This window comes from Cupressus sempervirens, chromosome 3 (genome assembly GCF_028749045.1).
Source record: "Cupressus sempervirens isolate cs-2001-9-10 chromosome 3, ASM2874904v1, whole genome shotgun sequence".
Taxonomy (NCBI): domain Eukaryota; kingdom Viridiplantae; phylum Streptophyta; class Pinopsida; order Cupressales; family Cupressaceae; genus Cupressus; species Cupressus sempervirens.
In genome coordinates, this window is record NC_143120.1 from 59,022,036 (window position 1) to 59,045,384 (window position 23,349).

At 31.7% G+C, this 23,349-nt stretch overlaps 1 protein-coding gene across 1 annotated transcript; it reads right to left on the reverse strand.

The window, feature by feature from the left end:
* Positions 1–13,312: 13,312 nt before the first annotated feature.
* Positions 13,313–16,145, reverse strand: LOC149564768 (cationic peroxidase 1-like). The gene is made up of 4 exons (XM_089818358.1): positions 15,830–16,145; positions 15,078–15,269; positions 14,700–14,865; positions 13,313–13,993 (listed from the first exon to the last, which is right to left on the reverse strand). Exons 1-4 carry the CDS (start codon positions 16,022–16,024, stop codon positions 13,563–13,565), a joined length of 984 nt encoding a protein of 327 aa, XP_089674484.1. The 5' UTR covers positions 16,025–16,145; the 3' UTR covers positions 13,313–13,562.
* Between the last annotated feature and the right edge of the window lie 7,204 nt (positions 16,146–23,349).

Below are 23,349 nucleotides of genomic sequence, written 5' to 3' on the forward strand. Positions count from 1 at the left end.
TTCTACTTTTTTGGGCACCCAGCAGCAATATGACCAACTTCTTCACATGAAAAATAGATTAGAGGAACTTTACCTTTATATTTTCCTCTGCCTTTAGAATATTTCCTTACTAGTAGAGCTTCAATCACCTCAAGATCACTGTCTCAACTTTGGTCTGAATCATCTTCACTTTCTGACTAAGATTCCTTTTTCTTTTTTCTTTTCTCCTTGAGTGAAAGCTTGGCTTCAAATGCCGATTCAATGTTTTTGGAAGCTGGAACATAGTTGTCAAAGTTGCCTAGTTCAAATGCAATTAATCTTCCAACTATGACCTCTAGATTTTTCTTATGATTTGCTTCACATCTTCTTTTTTGAATTGCAGAAACTGTGATTGCATAAATGGGAAGTAGAGTTCTAAGAATTATTCTTATTACTATCTCCTCCTTGATATCTCCTCCAGATGCTTTGATTGCACAAACACATGCTTTGACTCTTTTAACATATTTTGCAATGTTTTCATCCTCATCTAATCAAATTGTCCTCTCAAACTTTCTGCTTTGGCTCTTCTTACATTATCATCTCCTCCATAGATTTCTTTTAGCTTTTCCCACATTTCAAAGGCAGATTTGCAATCCTTGATGTCATCAAATTTTTCATAACTTAGAGCAGATGCTATATCTATCATCATAATATTATGGGTCTTCTTTTCAACAATATCATTGACAGATAGTGTACTAGCTAGTTCTGCATATTTTTCATCAAGGTATTTTAGTCCTGTATCTCCAATAAAAGCTAGATGAAGTCTCATCAACCCTTGCCATGTTGAGAAGTTGTCCCTATTAAGTCTTGGAATTTCCCTCTTATAAGACATCCTGATCTTTGGCTTAGATCCTTGAAATCTTATCCTGTAAGCACCAGAAGCTCTAATACCAACTGTTGGAAATATAGATGAAGTAACTGAGAGGGGAGGGGTGAGTCAGTTACCACAAAAACAATTCTAAAATCCCTTAGATGTCTATAATGTTTACTTACTGTTGATACTCAGTAAATAGTGCAGGAATACTATAACTCGATAGACTAACTAATTATTGATCATCTAGCATTCATAGTTATTAATATGCTTGCAAAGGTTAAAATAAATAAACACAAGAGACACCAAATTTAACGTGGAAACTCAATATGGGAAAACCACCAAGAAACTAGTCACCAATTTTCACTCTTCTGAAGTGAGCGCTGTTAGGAGCTAACCCTGTTAAAGGTTACAATACACACTGTTAGGTGTGACCTTGTTAGAGGATTTAATCACCCTATTAGGAGTGGCCTGGTTAGAGGTCTTTAGAAAAATTCAACTAAACTATCACCTTGTTAGAGGATTTACAAAATAGCTATTAAACCAACTCTATTAAGAGATTCTGGATTCACTCTTACAATGATTAGAAAGCAACAATGAAGTGACCTGAATGATATGCAACTTATCTTTTGCTGATTACAGATCTTTGTTCTGGTTTACTGGATCCTTACTGATCAAATACAACTTTGCAGCTCCTCTAGGATATCTAATCCTTCATCAAAATTCACTCAATATTCACTTATTCCATACTCATCCATATATTCACACACACTTCAATTCACAACTTGAACATCTAAATATATACCTTTCAGATTATCAAGTTTGTGCAAATATAAGTTACAACAACTAAAAAATCATTACATCAGTCGACTGCATGAAACAATTAATATCAAAACAATAAAATCCTTCATTGGCTGACCCATCTCGGTAACCACTGCACTAGAATGGTTTTCTAGTGTTAACCAAGTGAGGCTCGGTAAACACTGCAAACCCTGCAAAAATCCTTCGGAGATCGAGTGAACTCGATTAACACTAACCTTTCTTTGCTGACCTTGTGAGCTCGGTAGAAGCTAACTTTCTGCCACATTATCTTTGATGACCGAGTGAGCTCGGTAAGAACTGACTTTACTGTGTAATGTTTAGGAACATTTGGTAGACACTATAGATTTCTTTATTGATCATTTGAGCTTGGTAGACTCTGTTTGATGACTGATATGACATTTGTGTAACATCAAAGACAATACACAATACACAATTGTATCCAACACTTCTTTAGCCATGGGCTTGACAAGAGCTTAGAACAAGTTATAACCATTTGACAGAATGCATTCTAACTAATGCCAAGGATATGCACTTGAATAGTTTGAGATAACAACTCCAAGGATGATCCCATGGAATTATGTGAAGGATTTAATGCAAAATTTTCCAAAGAAGGCATGTAAACTATTTGATAGCAGTGTTGTTGCTTAATAGATTTCTGCTTGATGTAAAATAGACCAAGCACATGAATTATTTGACCAAATTCCTCAAAGCATTGGACATATCATGGGCATTGAGTATGGAGAACACAAGGATAATCACTCAACCAAATTGAAGCTAGGAAGTTGGTAAAGCATATTTTTGCACATATAATCCTTGATCCATGAAGATTATGGGCATATTGTAGGAAGAATATATGATGGGGCATTTTTGAAGCCACAGGATGTAAATGCCAAGCAAGGCAATGATATGTTTGATATAATTTGCCAAATCAAAATTTTTAAAATGTGATCAGCGAGAGTATGCATAAAATCAAAAAAATAAAAGCTTGCTAACCTCTCCCAACCATATCGTGAAACTCAAATGCCACAAAGGGAATCAAAATATACAAATCAATTTTTTGGTGTGTAGTCAACGACTTCAAAGTTTATCAACTCTAAAGTATGAGATCAAAACTTTTGAAATTCCAATAGCAACCCAAGGAGGATATATGACATTAATAAATGTCTTAAGTTAATCATTGATGCTTGATCATCAATTAAATATGAAGATGGAAGGCTACCTTAGTGAAATTAGCATTGTGATCTTTTCTCTGTAGTAGATTTTTAACTACCTTACAGAGAAAAGTGACTAATGTCACTTATTGTAACTAGAGTTAGGATCTAGAGTTTTTATTCATATGAGTTAGAGTTAGAGTCAATTGTCAAATGCATTCCAAATTCAAAACTCTAACTTTTTGAGTGGTTATGAACCTAAAACTTAGTTAAGCTAGAATGACATATAAATTCATGAATTTGAATGTAATAAAAGACTTTTTCAACTTGGATATAGGGAACACTTATGTTTTGATAGTATGAAAATTTTTGAAAGTATGTACAATTGTTGTTCTTGTAATCAGTCATTTCTTATGTTCTTGGTGCTAAGAAATATAAGAAAGTACATTTTGCATTCTCTTTCCTACTAAATCTAAATTGTAGAAGTGTTGATTCATCAGTATGAGTATTTTCATAATATGTTGTAAATATTCACAAATCATTGAATTAGCATTGTGTTGATGATAGCTCTCAAGGATAGTTCTTGTTTGTTCTCATTAGTAGTCTATATCAATTTTATGGAAACATTGAAGTTGTCTAGTGCATTCATCATCAAGAGTTTCCTTTATATATTCTAAGTTGTAATCATCTTTATTTAAAATTTAAAATTTTATTTTATGAGGGAGCTACCTTCTAAATGCAAAGGAAGGCTAGATATCAATTGCCTATCCAATTGTTGGAGAAATTGATATGCCACACACTTCATTGGGCTAAATCACATATTTTCTAAGTGATAAAATCTATTTACTAATAGATTTCTGTCTATTTTGTTGGGGATTCAAACAAGGAAGATTATTCAGTCGCCTGTAATGAAGCAAGATGGTATTGCCGCATGAGGATGTGTTTTTGGTTCTACAACCAAATCTTGGCTTCCAAGGCACACAAGAAGACATTATTTCATATTTGAACACTCTAGCTTGGAGGTGTAGAAAAAGTGCAAATCCAATATCATCAGGTGAATCAAATTCTAGAAGAAGAAGAATTTGAGGAAATCTTGCGAAGAGATCCTATTGGTCAAAATGTTGTGGTTGTCAAAAGAATAGTTACTATTCAAAGAAGGAAAAGGCCAAATCTTGGTCACATCCAATACCAAGTGAACAATAACTAGTAACATGGTTCATAATAGGTACCTTCCCTAGAATTAGGGTTAGCGACCTTATTTTAAAGATTCAAAATATCAGTGACTCTATCTAAGGTTCAAATTGAAAATATGATTTGGTATAAAGGGAAAGTTGAAAGTGAGAGTGAAAGAAGCGGTGATGATGAATGCTTTTCATATCCCAAGAAACATATTTCTGATGAGGCTCTACAAGTTTAATTCTTGAATAATTTCTATGGTGGTAGGAGGCTAGATCCTAAAATGGTTCATCATTTCTTGCTACAAATTTCTCTAAAGATCGAAGAAGGTGACATGGAAAATATTATGGGTTTCTTTCTCATGATCATGATTCTTTATTTGAAAAATGTTCACCATATAAAGATAAAGGTCTTTTTGAAAAATGCCTTTCATCTAAATCAACAATAAAGAATAATGGGAATGTCTCTGTTTACCTGTCTCCCAACATAATCAAATTTTCATCAATCCTAAGCAAGGTAGCTTCTTGAAGATTTTCTATGGTGGGTGGAAACTAGACCTAGAAAAGATTCATCCATCTTTGCTCGAGACTTTGCAAAAGATAGATGAAGAAGATTGTAAAGATAATCAATTTTCCTCTCACAAACCAAAATCATTTCCCAAAAGAAGTTCCACTTGTAATTATAAGGAGGAATTTGATCAAAAAGATAGTTCACGTGAATCAAGGATGGTTAATGGTGGTTGAAAAAGTAGCCCAACACCTACCCCTATTGTTCATAAAAATCATGCTTCCATTGATCATAATCAAGTTGAGTTTTTAAAATGCCTCTACAACAATGCACACCTGCATCTTGACAAAGCACATCCTTCTTTACTTCAAACACTGCAAGAACTTGAGAAAGAAGACCCATGAAAGAATTATTTTCTTGGTAATAGGACACCTCTCGATCCAAATATTGGAAACAACTCATCTAAATCTTCATGCATGAAAGAAGACAAGGATTCTATGTCTAGTCAAGGAGATGGTCAATAAATGAAGTCTATAGGAGAATGGTCTACTAATGTATCAAGGCATCACTGTGAAAATTTCAAAACCTAGGAGAAAGCATTCAATAATATCGATCCTAATGAGAAAGAAAAAGAAACATCAAAACTTCAAGAAACTACATGAAATATGATTGAAGATGAGGGAAATTTGGATCAAGGTGATCTCATACTTCTTTTATTCCTACTTGGTGCCTCAATGCTTTAGATGATGACTTCCTATGTGGAGAAGATTTTCTCATTCATCCTTCCATGATCAATCAAGGTGATGAACCTATTGACAATATTAATACTTCAGATGTTATGGCACAATTTGAAACCACTACCATTGACAGAGATAAGAGCACCAATGAACCTCTACAAATATCTTCTTTCCCTATGGAAATTGAGACCTTTACATTTGATGACATTGATGTACTTGTGATTAAAAGATCAATTGATGAAAAAACTAAAAATCATCTTCAAGGAGAAGATGATGAATGATCTATCCTTCATTCTTTATCATGCATGCAACAAGAATATCAACCTTTCACATTTCATGAAATATTTCTTGGAGAAAAATCAATGATTAAAAAGACATAGTTATCATTGAACATATTGAAAATGAAAACTATATGGATATGAAGAAAAATTCCTCTAATCAAATGGAAGTACAATTAAAATCCTATAGATCATTCAAAGGTCAAAGAAATCCTCCTTTTGAGCCTTCTCATCAAATAGGAGATCCTATGTCAAAGAGATTCTATGAGAAGAATAACCATGATAAAAGAAGTAATGAGATAGCAAGGAAGCTTATGGAGGAATTTGATGAAGGAAGCTCTTATGATGTATTTACTCCAAGCTTGTGCTCCAAATCCTTGGATGATAATTTCCTCCATGAATAAAATGTTTACTTTAATCCTTTATTCTTAGAAGGAGGCATTTCTATTGATGATTCTCAAGTTGGTATTCAAAGGAAAGGTTCAATGACTATAGCTCTACAGGTTGCTTCATGTCAGAGATTGTATGAAGGCAATCCAATATGAATTTTGATATCTTCTACTCTTAATCATTAGAAGGTGCTTTAGATAGAGAATTTTGATGTTGATGGGATGAAAATTGAAGTTATGGCCTACAATGTTGAAGATGGTATCAATGTAACTCAGAAGTGCCTAAAAATCAGGATGATCTTTTGGAATATGAGGAAGAAGAAATGGATCATAGGAAGATTCAATCTAACATGGATATGCATCGAGGTTGGAATAATTTTATAGAAGATTCAACCATAATCATGCCCATGGGAAAGAAAGAGTGTCTGGTATCATAAATGAGTTTAGGACTTCATGATGACAAATCACTAGAAATTCAAGTAGAGGGCTTCCCAAGTAGAGGAGAGGATAAAAGATGCATTCAAAAACTTGAGAATCTAATTCTACAATTCTTTCAAGAAGAAGTCATTCATGAAATACATCACAAGGAAGAATTGAATCCAAAGTCAGAGATTCTTGATGAGAAATGATTATTTGGATACATTCCCTTGTCCAAAGAAATGAAGCATGTTAGGAATCAAAATTTTGGAATCCAGTGAGAGGACCTACATTTGAGTTCACAACTAATGGGGATTTTTTTCCTATTAAGTCACCATGGCATATACTTTTCCCAACCAGTCAATAGGTTTGCATGAATCATTTCAAGTTAGAGCTATCAAAGGTAGGGGTTGCCTACCATGTACATATGTTAGTTAAGTGATTTTGTGGTGCCTTTCCTTCCCTTTTGTTTGGTTTTTGTTCCCAATTTTTGTGTGCTTAGTCCCTTTTCATATAATTATCTCCTTTTTGGGTGGCTCTATAGACCTTGTGATAAAACACTTCTCTTTCTTAACTCTGGGTTCATTCAGCATCCTGCATAGTCCTTGTCCCCAAATAGAGCCAATTGTTACTTGGATATTTTGCTTCGAGAGTTAGTTAAATTAATTCTAAAGAGAGAGAGAGAGAGAGAGGTTAATTCCAAATTATTCAAAATAATCCCTCAATATGTACTACGTCTCTCCTTGTACCAAAACTTTTCTCTCTCTACGTACTAAAAGTCACTCTCTCACTAAGTACTAAAACTTTTAGAAAGAAGTTGGAGTTTGAAATTTCAACTTGGTTCAAATGTGTACCCTAACCTTAAATTTTTACCCTAATCCTAACCCAAACTTTTGAAGCCAAACACTAACTTTGACTAACTAATATATGGAGTTTATGTAAAGATGTAGGTAGTGGAGGAATGAAAATCAAAAAGTCTTCATTAGGCTAAAACATCTCCTTCAATGCATGTCTGCTCTTCCTTTGGTTGAATATGGAAGTCATAGAAATCAATGCAAAGAAACAAAAAATGAAGAATGCATATAGGCATATGGAGCACTAATTGCCACCTGAATGTGACAATTTTGTTAATGCAAGGCTCAAGCATTTGAAATATGTGTGCAGAATGTGGAATACTAGGCAATGTGATTGTTTGGCAAGATTCCTGGTGAACTTGATAAGTTTTATATGGACCATGTAGGCAATTAGAAAAAAATGTTTGACATGTCATAGTACATACAAAATATCCATGTTGTGTGTAAAAATAATATAATTTGAAGGCTTGTGAATGGTTTCTAGGGCATGATTATTATCTTTAAGAATCTCCATTGGGATATAATTGGCAAGACCAAAATCTAATCTAATGCACAAAACTATTTGACACAATGCTTCACTTGTAAGCTATCATGCCACAAAATGGGCAATATACATATGAGGTTTTGATTGTTCATTCAACTAAAGGCAATCAACTGATGTGAAAGTTGACTTCATAGTTATTGAGAAACCATTGAGTCATTGGTGAACCTTTACAAGTCTCTAAGGCATCAAATGTGCCATGGGTAGAGTCAGAATTTGTATACACTTTATCTTGCCTTTGGTAAAGATATGCATGGAACTATTGTTTGACATGGAGGAGGCCAAGCAGGTGAACTATTTGATTGAATATCTTAAAAAGGAAAATGAATTATTTGATTGTCATTCTCAAATAAATGTAGATTGTAGGTGCAAAGTCAAAGCTCACAATAACCATGATGAAAACATAAAAAAGATACATAAATTATTTGGCCGAATGTCTATTACTTCTTTAGCTATGGGCTTGGTAGGAGTTTAGATTAAGTTATAGCCATTTGATAGAAAGCATTTTGACTGATGCCAAGGCTATGCACTTGAATAGTTTGAGATAACGACTCCAAGGATGATCCCATGGAATGATGTGAAAGATTTAATGCAAAAATTTTCAAAGAAGGAATGTAAATTGTTTGATAGCAGTATGGTTGCTTAATAGATTTCTACTTGATGTAAAATAGACCAAGCACATGAACTTTTTGACTGAATTCCTCAAAGAATTGGCCATATCATGGGCATTGAGTATGGACAACACAAGGATAATCATTCAACCAAATTAAAGCTAGGACATTGGTAAAGCATAATTCTGCACATATAATCCTTGATCCATGAAGAGTATGGACATTTTAAAGGAAAAATATATGATGAGACATTTTAGAAGCTATGGGATTTAAATGACAAGCAAGGCAACAATATGTTTGATATAATTGCCCAAATCAAAGTTTTGAAAATGTGATTGGTGAGAGTATGCATAAAATCAAAAAAATAAAAGCTTGCTAACCTCTTCCAACCATGTCATGAAACTCAAATGCCACTAAGGGAATCAAAATATACAAATCAATTTTTGGGTGTGCAGTCAAAGACATCAAAGCTCATCAACTCTGAAGTATGAGATTAAAACTTTTGAAATACCAATAGCAGCCCAAGGAAGACATATAACATTAATAAATATCTTAGTTAATCATTTATGCTCAATCATCAATTAAATATGAAGATGGAAGGCTACCTTAGAAAAATTAGCATTGCACAGTCTTTTCTCCATAGTAGATTTTTAATTACCTTATGGTGAAAAGTGACTTATATCACTTATTGTAACTAGAGTTAGGATCTAGAGTTTTTATTCATAGCAGTTAGAGTTAGAGTCAGTTTTTAAATGCATTCCAAATTTTCACAACTCTAACTTTTTGAGAAATTACAAACCGAAAAATTTAGTTAAGCCAGAATGACATATAAATTGATGAATCTAAATGTAATAAGGGACTTTTTAGACTTGAAGATAGGGAACACTTATGTTTTGATAACAAGACAATTTTTGGAAAGTATGTACAATTGTTGCTCTTGAAATCAATCATTTCTTATGTTCTTGGTGCTAAGAAATAAAAGAAAGTACATTTTGCATTCTCTTTTCTACTGAATCTAAACTTTTGAAGTGTTGATTCATTAGTATGAGTATTTTCATGGTATTGTGTAAATATTCACGAATCATTGAATTAGCATTGTGTTGATGATAGCTCTCAAGCATAGTTCTTGTTTGTTTTCATTAGCAGTCTATATCAATTTTATAGAAACATTGAAGTTGTGTGGTGCATTTTTCATCAATAGTTTCCTTTATATATTCTAAGTTGTGATTTTCTTTATTTATAAATCAAAATTTTATCTTACAAGGGAGCTGCCCCTCTAAACATAGAGGAAGGCTAGATATCAATGGCATATCCAACTATTGGAGAAATTGATTTGCCACACACTTCATTGGGCTAAATCGCATATTTTCTAAGTGACAAATTTGTTTACCAACATTATTCCTATTTTTAGACTAGATTTACTTAAGAAATTTTCTATTACTGAACTAGTCAAAGGTGAAGATTTTTCAATAATCTTTCTACCATTTCCCCTTTTTCTTCTTAGTCATTGTAGGGGTAGACATATTGTTTAAGCTATTTTTATTATGTTTATGTCATGTTCATGTGAATTAGTCACATTATATTAAGAGATATATTGTAACATCCCATTTTTTTGGGTCTTAATTAAAAACTAACATACTCAAAGAATACAATTATCTCTTCATTTCCATGGGAAATAGTTAAATCAATTTCGTTCATATGAAAGGGATTGACAGTTTAAATGAATTTACTTTAGAAATTGAAATTCACATACCATGGAAATTGAGATCGAAATCAAACTAAGGATGCTTCTACAACCACCTGTGTTAGTCCACAAATACCACTATAACATTATCACAAAATGACTTGCATCCAATATTGTTAATTCAAAAATCAAAAGATGATTATCATTAAATACCACTATATAAAACTAGGGCATCACTTACCACTGTAATCATTAGGGCATCAACTTCCATTGAATCTTTTAGGGCTTCTAAAACCATTGTATCACTTAGGGTTTCTGATACCACTGATTGAGATAGGGCTTTTGATACCATGGGTTCAATTGGGGCTCCAGTTATCACTCAATCAATTAGGGCTTTAGATTTATTTCCTTCCGATTACTTAACTATGATAGTAACTCAAGATTAGAAAATATGCCTAAAATCAATCCATAAATCTATCTCTCGCATCAAGGTGTAATGATGAAATAACTCAATTAATCTTACCTTCTTGCATGTTAATCATAAAAGTGATAATACTTGTTTCCAACAACCAATTGAATGTATGACTTATCTTTGTTTGATGTGTGTCTAATAACTTATGGAGAGGTGAAACATTGTCAGGGGCTTAACCACCCAACCTCAGACCAAACCTTATTCCCACACAATCTCTAATGAGAAAGGCCCTCCCTACCAGAAATTGACAGGGGTCATCTTGCCATCATTTGGGCATCCTAGTATCTAGACACATCTCTCAACTTGACAGTAGGAGAAACATTAAATAGGATCTTGCATGAGCTATTAATTGTTTCCTTTAAAAAATGTTAAACCTTTTTATGCCATGATTTATACTAATTCATATTATTGCAGATTTCTTTCTCTCACCTCATCACCCATTCTTTTGGCTACATAGTCAAGTGAGTCCCAAGTGTTCAGAATTATTAGAGCTAACAGCTCTATCAATTATTTAGGAAGATTACATACATCCAACATTTCACACTCTGTGATTACATAATTATAATCTTTAAAGATTTTAGAATTGATTTTGTAAATGTATCATCTATTAGCATAATGATTATGGATCCATTCTAAGATTTTCTTGGCTTTCACTTGCCATGATCAAGGAAAAATTAGAAAGAGAAACAAATTTACAATATCATCAATACATCAATGTAAGTGATAAATGTACATACATATTATGATTATTTGTAATGGCTAGGTCAGTGTATACCTTGTTATGTAAAGAGCTCATTAATGTTCAAATATTACCCCCAACGTAACTTTGGCTTGAATTTCTCTTATTGTAGTCTATGATTCTATTAGAGTGAACATGCTACCAAGATTGGATTAGATTTAGTAGTCCCAGATAATGAAGTTAGTTTAGACTATTGAAATCTGTGACTCTCAATTGATTGGTTTTTCATTAAAGTACTTTCTTATACTACCATGCAATCCTCAAGATTTCTCCCTCTGTATGTTTCGGAGATCTTTCTGATTCAAGTTTGCTGACCTTTATTTGAGCAACATTCGGTAAGGTGCCTAAAAATGCTTGAGGTGATGCAAAAGGACTGGATAAAGAAGTGAATGCTTATTGACTAATGCTTGAGCCATAAAGTAACGTAGCAATGAAAGATTGTGAAGAGCCCCAATGTCCTCCATGATCATAACAATTCCTCTGACCGATATCCCCCCTCCTATCACCATATTGAGGTCTGCAAATCCAGTAGACATGAGTGGAACTCCACTGGCGTTCAACTTTGTGCTAGCTACATATGTCTACCTAGCTAGTGTAGAATTTTGTACAAAGCTTATGCTTTTGACAGTCATTTCTTGAAGTAATAGAATGGCATGCACATTATCAACTACTCATATAAACAAACATGGTACAACTCTAATAGATTTTTTGCATCCTCCTTGTGCCTGTGAGTGAATCTTTCCTAGTTTCGCTATTTGAAGTTCATACCATCTTCCCTCTCGCTCATGAATTCCAAAATATGAGAAGGCATCACTTATGGGCTTTCGTTAGTTCAAGATTATAAACTATTCGAATTCCCAGGTGATAATCAATTAAAAGAAAAGAATATTAAAAAGAAAAGATTAGAGTTGGAAGGTTGTAATTTAAAAATTATAATAATTCAAATGTTTTTATAATTTGAATATTATTAAAATCTTATAGATGTACTTATAAACATCATTTTATTAAATTATTAAATTATAATGGCACCAAATCATTTTTATATTATATGTACGTAAATTAAAATCCTTTGAGGTACTTTTTATATTTAAACCCAATTATTTTCTCAATTTATTTATTTAAATAGCTCATGTGGGTCCTACAGATGTATCATGTTTCAAGTCACTAGGTCCTCAACGCATTTGCTCAATGATAGTAATGCTCCTACCTAATTCTTTTCTGACAATGCTTCCACCCCTTCAACATCTTTGTAATTAAATTATAAATTATTTAATTATAAAGAATCATAATGGACAACCTTCATATCAATTCCATGAATTTGTGATTAATGATCAAAAGATAACATGAAATCAAAATGACTATCTTACCATTTTGCTAGATTATAACAAATTAAACTACCAACTAACTTTATGTGAACCTCAATGGCTATATTTGAAATTAGGTCAAAAATTGGAATGTAATATATATGCATAATTCAATGACATATTTTACATGTTCTTTATAAAAATATGTGTATATATATTAAGTACATATAATTTGATCCCTTTGTGATTTGTATGGATCACCTTATAACAAAAGATCTCAAATGAACCCTCAAGAATTATACCAATCAAACTCTACAATGCAAAAACTTATTCCAATCTGGATTGTACCAATCACTTGAAAAATTAATGAAGGTATATATTTTGTTCCAAGCTATGCATACAATATAACAATGGCTAGATTGAAATTATAAATTTAATTGATAAGAAAAATTGTCACGATTACTCTACTTTGCCAAACAAATCAATTTATGTTTCTTCAACAATGTTAAACGTTTATGCTATAGATAAACCAATTACAAATCAATCATCGACTAAGAACTCCCAAACTATACAAAATAATTACAATAGTTTCAACATGTCAATGCCTCTACACCCCACCCCATTCACTTTCGTGACAATCGTTCTTTTCAGATGCACTGCTTTAGTTTAATTTTCTCTATAATTAAACCTAAGAAAATATCATAAATTATAATTTAACTATTCATATTATGTTTTACGTCCAATATCTTGTCATCAATTTTCAAATAGCTTGAAAAACAATAACATAGAAGTCACGGTAGATTGGTTTACTAATAATTCATATCAACTCCAATCATGCTTTACAAATGATTATACATTAATACTATTAAATACAGCAGATCTCATGTACAAGATTTTCAACGAAGTACACGGTCTGCTACAAAACAAACACTCTGAGTAAATAATAACACCAAATTACCACCTAATTTTGTGTCAGTTCAACACAATATGCCTAATTAAGTAGACAGTCTGTTTTAGTTAATACAACTGTTGTTAAATTTGGGATTGCATCTTACCCATAAACAACCTGTGCATTGACTAAGCTATTAATTGTTGGGCTATTGATAATCCTACAATTTGTCCTAACTTCTCCAGCGCTTCCAGTAAGAGGGTTTATGCTTCCCATATTCAGCATGGCTTGTGCAAAATCAGCGAAGAAAGTGGTTTGATTATTAGCATAAGCAGTAACCTGTGAGTCGGCTGATCCTCCATTGAACAGCTCTTGGTCAGAGTGAAAGAGTCCTTCCTGGGTCAAGAGATTTACATAATACTGATTGTCAAAGATCGTAGAAGTTTGTGTGTCTATGGGTGAGAGGTTGTCATCTCCACTACTGAAAGGACAGCTACTCTGAAGAGAAGTGGCGAATGTAGTGTTGATGTTGCTTTCATTGTATATGTGGCTTCTAAATGTAGTGCACCGGGCCTGACCAATTGTATGACCACCTGTTCATATAATTAAACATTCACACCTTTAATTAACAATTGAGATTTTATGTGGGCCTTGCATATCAATCACAAGACTTCAATTTTTAATCTTAAAAATGTTAGTTCAACTTTGGAAAAGATGGTGGTCTCTGACATTTTGACCTAAACAATAGATTTTGAATTTTACTTTGGTAGGTGGTCATTCTTAAAACATTATATATTAGGAGAAAATTTAACTTCTTATAAATTATTTAATTTTGACTATTTGACACTTCAACCTAGAAAAAGTCTTAGTATGTAATGTTTAAGCTGTTTCTATTTAGATTGTTAATTATAGATTATAATATATAGATGATTTCTATTCAAAAATTGATAATAATTTTTTAGATGATAAATTTTATCATAAATAAGTGAACTACTAATAAAAAAAGTCATAATTTTGTTTAAATGATTATTTTCAAATTGTACTATATATGAATCTTATCAATTCTCATCAATCATAAGCCTAAATAAATATAATGAATAATTTATCTAATTAATTTCTATTAGAAATAAATCTTATTTAGAAAAAAACTCTAGTTTCAGATTTGTCATCTAATCGAATCAAAACTCAAAAGATATATTATTTAAACCTCACGACCTTTGACGAGGCAACTCATTAGTCTGTTGTGTATTAACATATAATATTTGTGCTGTAATACTATAACATGATATAATTAATTACCTGAAAGGGCAATCATGTCCTTTGTAGAAAGGGTCTGATTACTAAAAGCTGAAATGAGTTGGGTGAGGTTGAAAGTGGGAGCAGGAAGATTGGAATTTGCCCCGCTGAAGTTAGCAGTTGTGGAGTCTCTCCTTCCCACCAGCACACTCCACGTTGGCCCTCCCAACTTGCAACCAAAATTAACCATCTTTTTCATTAATCCACTTAAAATCGGTGGTAAACAATTCTACGAAACAAAGAAACATTAATCTGATCTGAACCACTGATGGTAAACAATTCTAAGAAGCAAAGAAAAATTAGAAGATTTTAATGAAAAGTATATTAAACAATAATAACTACTAAGAGGTGATGAAAATGTTTCAGGGAGAAAATAGTTACCTCTACAACAGAATCCCTTGCAGCAATAGCCAAAATGTCAGCACAAGAGACAATTCCGCTGCAATTTGTTTCCACTAGAGCTTTAATGGTGTCTATCACGTCGAATCCTCTCACAGAATTGTTGTTTGGACCAGCATTCTTTTCTCCTGTAAAGTTGGCCGTGTCGTCAAGCAGAATAGACCCATCACAACCCTGCAAATCAAATATATTCAACTAATCATGAAGTCCATTTATTGCAACAAGAAGGGTTCCTTTCATTTAGTTCTCTTTATGTACCAATGAGTTTTTCAAGAATTTTATTAAAGTAAGAGATATTTTCTACATAATTTTTTAGTTAAATTCATTGATTTATGTACTGGTTCACAAGAACTCATTCCTTATGATAATGAATGAAATACTTAGCACTCATTGTATCTTGTTGTTCATAAAAATGAGTACTAGTCCAATTTCAATTCGCTTATTACTCTCTGATTAAACCCACTCTACTTATAATTCCATTTACAAAACCTTCAACAAATGCTACACTTTAAAAACTACTTTCAAATGAAAAAAAAAAAACTATAAAAAGATGCTCAAATAACATTGGAATTCACATTCTTAACATTGATTACAACAAGACTCAGTGGCGAAAACTACCATCGGACCAAATCAAAGCTAACCCAACTTAAAAAAGAGAAAATCTAAGGTTTATGTCAAGAGTAGGGAAAGCCAATAATATAATGAAAAAAGAACTCAGGGTTTGAGATTTGTACATCAACAAAACAGTCATGAAAATGAAGGCGTAGCAAGGATGCAGCCATTCGTGTCTCGTTGGCGATGGCCTGCTTCACAGCAGCATTCACAATAGAGAAGACCCCCGGACATGTGTCTTCATAAAATGTTGAATTGAGTTGAGCATGTGCTACGCTCAAACACAATACAAACACGGCAAAACTCAGTACCTCCATCACTCCTTCACCTTTGTGTTGTGGAACTTCTATACTACTTCACCTTTATAAATTGTTTAGGGAGCTTCCACTTCCTCACAAGGATTTCTGGTTAATTATATAATCAGTTTTTCTTCTGCTCATGTAAGCTTTTATGTTTAATGCATTTAAGGCCGGCTAGGATCAGGAATATTCCTTTTAAAATATAGTTTTATATTCATGTTAGGTGTATTAGATTCCCCTAGGATTGCAGGCTGTGTCTTAATATAAGAGCAGTCAATGGTTTTAAAATGCCTTCAAAATTTAGGATATATATGCATGTGCTTTCATGATTCTAGAATAAGGTCTAAATTTTCTTTTTTTGATATTAATATTGTTATTTGTATATATTTTTTATTCTTTTGAAGAAAGGTATGGGACTGCTATCACTTTTTTTTAAATATTATTAAATTTTAATAAATTATTATAATATTAAAATAAGGTCAAGGGAGGAGAGGAGGACCATTGTCACTTTAATCACTTTATTCAATTTGGAGGTCTTCATCATTGAATTTAAGGTCTCATCTAATAATGATACTTGCTTTATTATTCATTACTTTCAACAATAAGAATAGTAGAAACAACAGATATATTAATATATAAATTAAAAAATCAACTACTATCTAGTCTACCAACCAAAATTCTACAAAATGTTACCATGAATATTTTTTTTAAGATATAAATTTATGTGTAGGTTAGGTGTATTAAATTCATGTCCTTTTGCAAGTTGAGTTGATATAATAGTAGTGAATTGTTTTCAAATGTCTTTGAAATTTAGGATATATATGCATGTGCTTTCATGATCCTAGAATTAGATCTATTTTTTTGTTAACAATTAATTTTGTTATTTGTATTTTTTTAATCTTTTAGCAAAAAAGTAGTGGACTGGTATTATGGCATTAATTGTATATTTTTTAATTATCTTAAAAGAAAGGTAGTACATGGGTCTTATAGCATTACAACAAGTTTAAATGATGAGGAAAGAATTTTTGTCATAGGAATTGTTCTATTTAGTTTGGAAGTCTTTATCATTGAATTTAAGGTCTCCTCTAATAATGATTTTATTTTTATTTTTTTATCTTCAACATTACCAACATTAAGAATAGTACAAACAAAAGATGCACTAAGATTTAAATTTAAAAAAATTAACATCAAACCTCTATAAAAAAAGATGGAAATAAAAAGAATGCATATGTGATTGAATAAACCTACATCCAACCTATGAAGGTAAGTCATATCCTTGTAATCAAGTAGATCTACCACAACTTCAAGTAACACCCCATCAATAGAAATTGTCCTCTAGAACAACACCCTGCCTATAGAGACATCCCACTAGAACAACAAAAGTTATGCCTCTAATACTCTCATCCACATGTAAACACTCTCTATATATGCCTCTAGTGAAATAATTAGAACTATAAAAAAGTTTTCCTAGAATAAGGGGTGTCCAAATTAACACATAAAAATATGTCTAGATAATTTGACTGTTGTATTAATAATTTAATAAGATATGAATTATGATGGAGCCAAATTCATAAAATTTATTGATTTTAATTGTATTTCTTAGAGAACATTGAGAGAATATAATTAAGGAATTATTTTAGTTTATTTACTTTTAAATCAAGGAACAAGGCATGCAAGCTAATCTAGTTATTTATTATAAAGGTTTTACATAAGTATTATATTGATGGTTATATGTATAAACCATGAATAGAAATTTATTCTAAATAAGAATCCAAAATATAAGTGAAAAGAAAATGCTCCAAACAAGCACGATCTCATAGGCATCCACAAAAAAAAAATCCCAAGTCCTCCATAGAAGTACTATTTGAAGAATAGGCCAAAGTAAAAGAGTGATTCACAATCCCTTCATGTTCATTAGTAGATAACTTAGCACAAACATTCAACAAATTTCCAATAACTCCATTTGCAACTAGATAATCCATATCATCCAAAAAAGGGGCCTAAGTGGTATCATCGGGTAAAATATGTTCATGCTGGATCAAGATCCAATAGATCCACTATGGTGAGATAATGCATTTTTGACAAGGGAGAAATCTTGTGTTTCTAAAGCTAGCTTGATATTACCATAAAGTGAAACAAAGACTAGATCTTCCAAAAGGTTAGGTTTTAAAAAAATATTTTACGTTATTTAATTGGCTAATTTAATTTATGAACTATTATACTATTTTTAATTTTTAATTTTTAATTTTATTTTTAGAAATTCATGTTATTTTTGAAAATTCATGCTATTTATATATATGTAAATTGTAGTATTAAGTTTTAAAATATCACATTTCATTATTTTTATAGAAAATAATTAATTTTACTTTAGAACATTCAATAAATTAAATATATTTGTGTGTTGTTTGTTTAAAGGTCAATTTTTAGTCCATGCCTTTTAATGGTAGGAACTACAAGATTCTTTTTCATATTAGTTTTTTCTTGGAAAATTGTGTAACTTGCAAAACATTGATTTTATATTATGCTCAGTCTAATATTTTGTATAAAAATGAGTTTTTGAATTTTTAATATATTTTCTTATTGGCTCTCTTACTTTTTCCCAGTAGTATTTATATTTTCTACGTGGAAAAATTGTTAAAAAAGGGTTTTTGGGAGATATGTCAGTATACAAGTAATATGCGTGGCATATATTTTGCATGCAAGGATAACATTGATATTTGTTTGGGATGACAGGTGGTAGGAATCTAACATGCCTCCTAGAAGATTTGGGAAAAAAGGGATAAAAATATAAAGAAATGTGATTCCTATGAGAAGTAGTGACAAGCTAGAAGGGGAACATCATGATGTATCAATTTTTGGGAGTCATAGCTTTTGGCTCGGATATGGGTTTTGGCTGAAATTTTATAGAAAATTATATGAGGAGGAGTTATTTGGATTGTCAATTAGCTCAGCTCAATTAGTGACCATTTCAATATTTTTTCAGGAGCTTGAAATTTCATCTTGGCCTCTGAAATTGGATTTTGGTGTTTTTTGTAGTTTTTATAGTAATTTATTTTTGTAATAAATCCGAAATCATATTCTTGATTTCGTAGATTAGTTGGCAATTCATTTTGCCTTAGTTGGGGGATTTTCTTGAAAAAAATCAAGATTTGGAGGTTTTGAAAGTTACCAAAAATAGAAAAATCTATTTTTCTCAAAAATATGCCAAATATGGTAAATTTTGAAATTATAATAGGTAGTGGTTTTCTTTCATTTTAGAGGTAGAGTAGGAGTTGGAAAAGTTTAATGAAGAATTTGAAATGCTAAAATTTTTGTGTTGTGTAATTTTCTAAGTTATTGTTGTGAAGGGGTTTGGGCTACATCACATCATAGGGAGATAAGAACTTGCGATTATGAAATCATGTGCATGTCATTTGTAAAAACATAGATCCTAATAGTAAGACAAATATAATTGATGTTATTTTGTGATAGACTATTTATTAGAATATCAAGAACAAATCCATTTAAGGAGAGGTCTTATTGCAAAGAGGGAGGAACACGACTACTTTCCATCATAAATGTTGGAAAATACAATTGAAACAATTTTTATGTTGTCATTGATGTCAAACCTTATTAGTCAGATAGTTTTCTATCTAATTTGAGTTTCATATCTATAAGATTGATGAAGACGATGTGAGATGTTGGTCATAACAAAAACACCTAGAGGAAAGGTTGAGTTATGGGAAGAAGCTAGAAATGGACACTTGATTAGTTAGACTTTGACAAGATAAAATGATTGTTTAATCATACTACAAGTGAAGAAAATATTTATACTTAAGTCTTGAAGAAGTGATCAAAGATTGACTAAATGCACAGGCTTCACTAAGCAACATAATAAAAGATTAAAGAACTTGCAATACATGTTGAGTGATGTCAGTTTCGACTGAGCCATAGTATGTGCCGAGCATAAATAGTGTTGACCGAGAATTAGTATTAATCGAGTGACAATATATGTGCCGAAAAGAAAAATTAGTAGATCGAGTAATCCAATGATGACCGAGTGTCAGAACACAATGTTGGCCAAGGAACAACATTTTAATACTTTATGAGAAATCATAATTTCCAATCGACAAAGTTGATTTTTTGGAATATGTAAAGTGTGTTGAAGATAAGGATAGATGGCCTATAATATTTAAATCAAAGAAAACTACATTTGTGCATCTTTATTCAAGGATTCATAAATACATTTGGATAAGCTTCTAGAACAAAAATAATGAAATGAAATGGTAGATAGATTCACTGTATATGTTGAATCTGATCATAACCCTAAGATCTACAATGATGTTTAAGTAGAAAAAGAACAAAATTACCTATTAAGGAGGTACAAGGGATAATCTAATAAGGTTGGAGAATTTTTTTTATGTTATTGATTGGTAAATTTAAGCAGATGCCTAAAAGGAGTTGAGAAGAGGTGAAGAGTGATTTCTTGAAGGCTTACAAAAAGAATCACAGATTAAGATAACAATGAAGGCCAATTAGTGGATCAATATTTGAGCCAAAATGATATCTTTAATTGCAAAGTGAGTTGTATTTGTCAGATCAAAACCTATTGTTACTATCTAACCATTGTATCCATTTGAAATCCTTTTATCAAAGTTAACCTTATAACAATCATATTTAAATCTTTTAATCGAGATTGCATTCTAATGGGATGTTCTAAAAATCCTCTAACAAGACCACTCCTAACAAGGTGATTAAATCCTTTAACAAGGTCACATTTAACAATGTATTTTGTAACCTTTAATAGGGTTGACTCCTAACAGAGCTCACTTTAGAAAAGTGAAAAGATTGGTGACGTGTTACTAGTAGTTTTTCTCAAATTGAGTTTCCATGTTAAATCCTATTGTCAAACTTGTGTGTTATTTATGATGATTTAATGTTAATGCTTACATTCCACAAGTCTATTATATTTAGGACAGTAGACTGCTACTTGATGTTACTGAAAGTTTCCTATAAAAACTGAGCTAATGAATGTGAAGATCTAAATTAGTTTTAGTGTTTGTTTGTTCATAAATAGAAGAACCCAACAGCAATAAGCTCCCTTCTTTACTACAAGGCTGTAAGGCGTCCATATAATTCATCGATGCATACTTTAGTGATTCATTCATTTCATCGTGGCCCTGACAAATTGTTTATAGTTGGTGCAAGACAATCTCCTTTCTTTCACGGTATTCTGAGCTATGTTATTCCATCTTTCAATTTCTGCTGTGATTGTCTTGCCTTCTTCTTTAGCGATTAAAATCTCTATAGCTCTCCTAAACTCCTCTTTTTCCGCTAAGCCATCCTCATTGAGTTTCAACGGCAGGCCCAATTTCCAGACATGTACAATCTATTCTCTGTTGATGAACTGATCGGCGAAATGAAGCCAGCAGAGCATGGGAACTCCCATGATGATGCTCTCCTGTACAGAGTTCCATCCACAACGAGTCACAAAACAAGCAATCAAAGGATGCGACAGCACTCTGTTAGACAAAACAGTCATGAAAATGAAGGCGTAGCAAGGATGCAGCCATTCGTGTCTCGTTGGCGATGGCCTGTTTTACGGCAGCATTCACAATAGAGAAAACCCCCGGACATGTGTCATCATAAAATGTTGAATTGAGTTGAGAATGTGCCACACTCAAACACAATACAAACACGGCAAAACTCAGTACCTCCATCACTCCTTCACCTTTGTCTTGTGGAAGTTCTATACTACTTCACCTTTATAAATTGTTTAGGAGGCTTCCACTTCCTCACAGTGATTTCTGGTTAATTATATAATCATTTTTTCTTCTGCTCATGTAAGCTTTTATGTTTAATGCATTTAAGGCCGGCTAGGATAAAGAATACTCCTTTTAAAATATAGTTTTATCTTCATGTTAGGTGTATTAGATTCCCCTAGGGTTGCAGGTTGCCTTGCTATCAATTGGTTTAAAATGCCTTCAAAATTTAGGATATATATATGCATGTGCTTTCATGATTCTAGAATAAGGTCTAAATCTTTTTTCTTGATATTAATATTGTATTTTTTTTATTCTTTTGAAAAAAGGTATGGGACTGTTATTACTTTTTTTAAATATTATTAAAATTTAATAAATTATTATAATATTAAAATAAGGTCAAGGAAGGAGAGGAGGACAATTGTCATATGAATCACTTTATTTAATTTGGAGGTCTTCATCATTGAATTTAAGGTCTCATCTAATAATGATACCTTCTTTTTTATTCTTTATTTTCAACAATAAGAATAATAGAAACAAAAGATATTTTAAGGTTTAAATTAAAAACCAACTACTATCTAGTCTATCAACCAAACTTCTATAAAACATGACAATGAATAGTCATTTTAAAATATAAATTTATGTGCAGGTTAGGTGTATTAGATGTCTGTCCTTTTGCAAGTTGAGTTAATATAATAGCAGTCAATTGTTTTGAAATGTCTTCATAATTTAGGATATATATGCATATGCCTTCATGTTTCTAGAATAAGATCTAAATTTTTTTAAACAATTAATATTGTTATTTGTAGATTTTTTAATCTTTTAGAGAAGAAAGTAGTAGACTGGTATTATGGAATTAATTGTATAGTTTTAAATTATGTTAAAAGAAATGTAGTACATGGGTCTTATAGAATTAAAGCAAGTTTAAATGATGATGGAAGGATTTTTGTCAAGAGAACTATTCTATTTAGTTTGGAAGTCTTTATTATTGAATTTAAGGCCTCCTCTAATAATGATGTTTTTTTAAAATCTTCAACATTAAGAATAGTACAAACAAAAGATATATTAAGATTTAAATTAAAAAGTTAACCACTATGTAATCTATCAATCAAAACTCTATAAAAAAAGATAGAAATTAAGAAAATGCATATGTGACTGAATAAACCTACAACATCCAACCTATGAATGCAAGTCATATCCTTAAAATCAAGTAGAACTACCACAGCTTCAAGTAATATCCAATCTATAGAAACAATCCTTTAGAAAAACACCTTGCCTATAGAGGCAACCCACTAGAACAAAAAAAGTTATGCCTCTAATAGTCTCATCCATATGTAAACTCTCTCTCTCTCTCTCTCTCTCTCTCTCTCTCTCTCACACACACACACACACAGATATATAGTGAAATAATTAAAACTATAAAATGAATTAATTAAAACTATAAAATGTGTGACTAGAATAAGGTGCATCCACATTAAAAATATATACACGGAGATGCAATTTGATCCATAAAAAATATGTCTAGATAACTTGACAACCTTATTAATAATTTTATAAGATATGGATTGTATATGATGGAGCCATATTCATAAAATTAGTTAA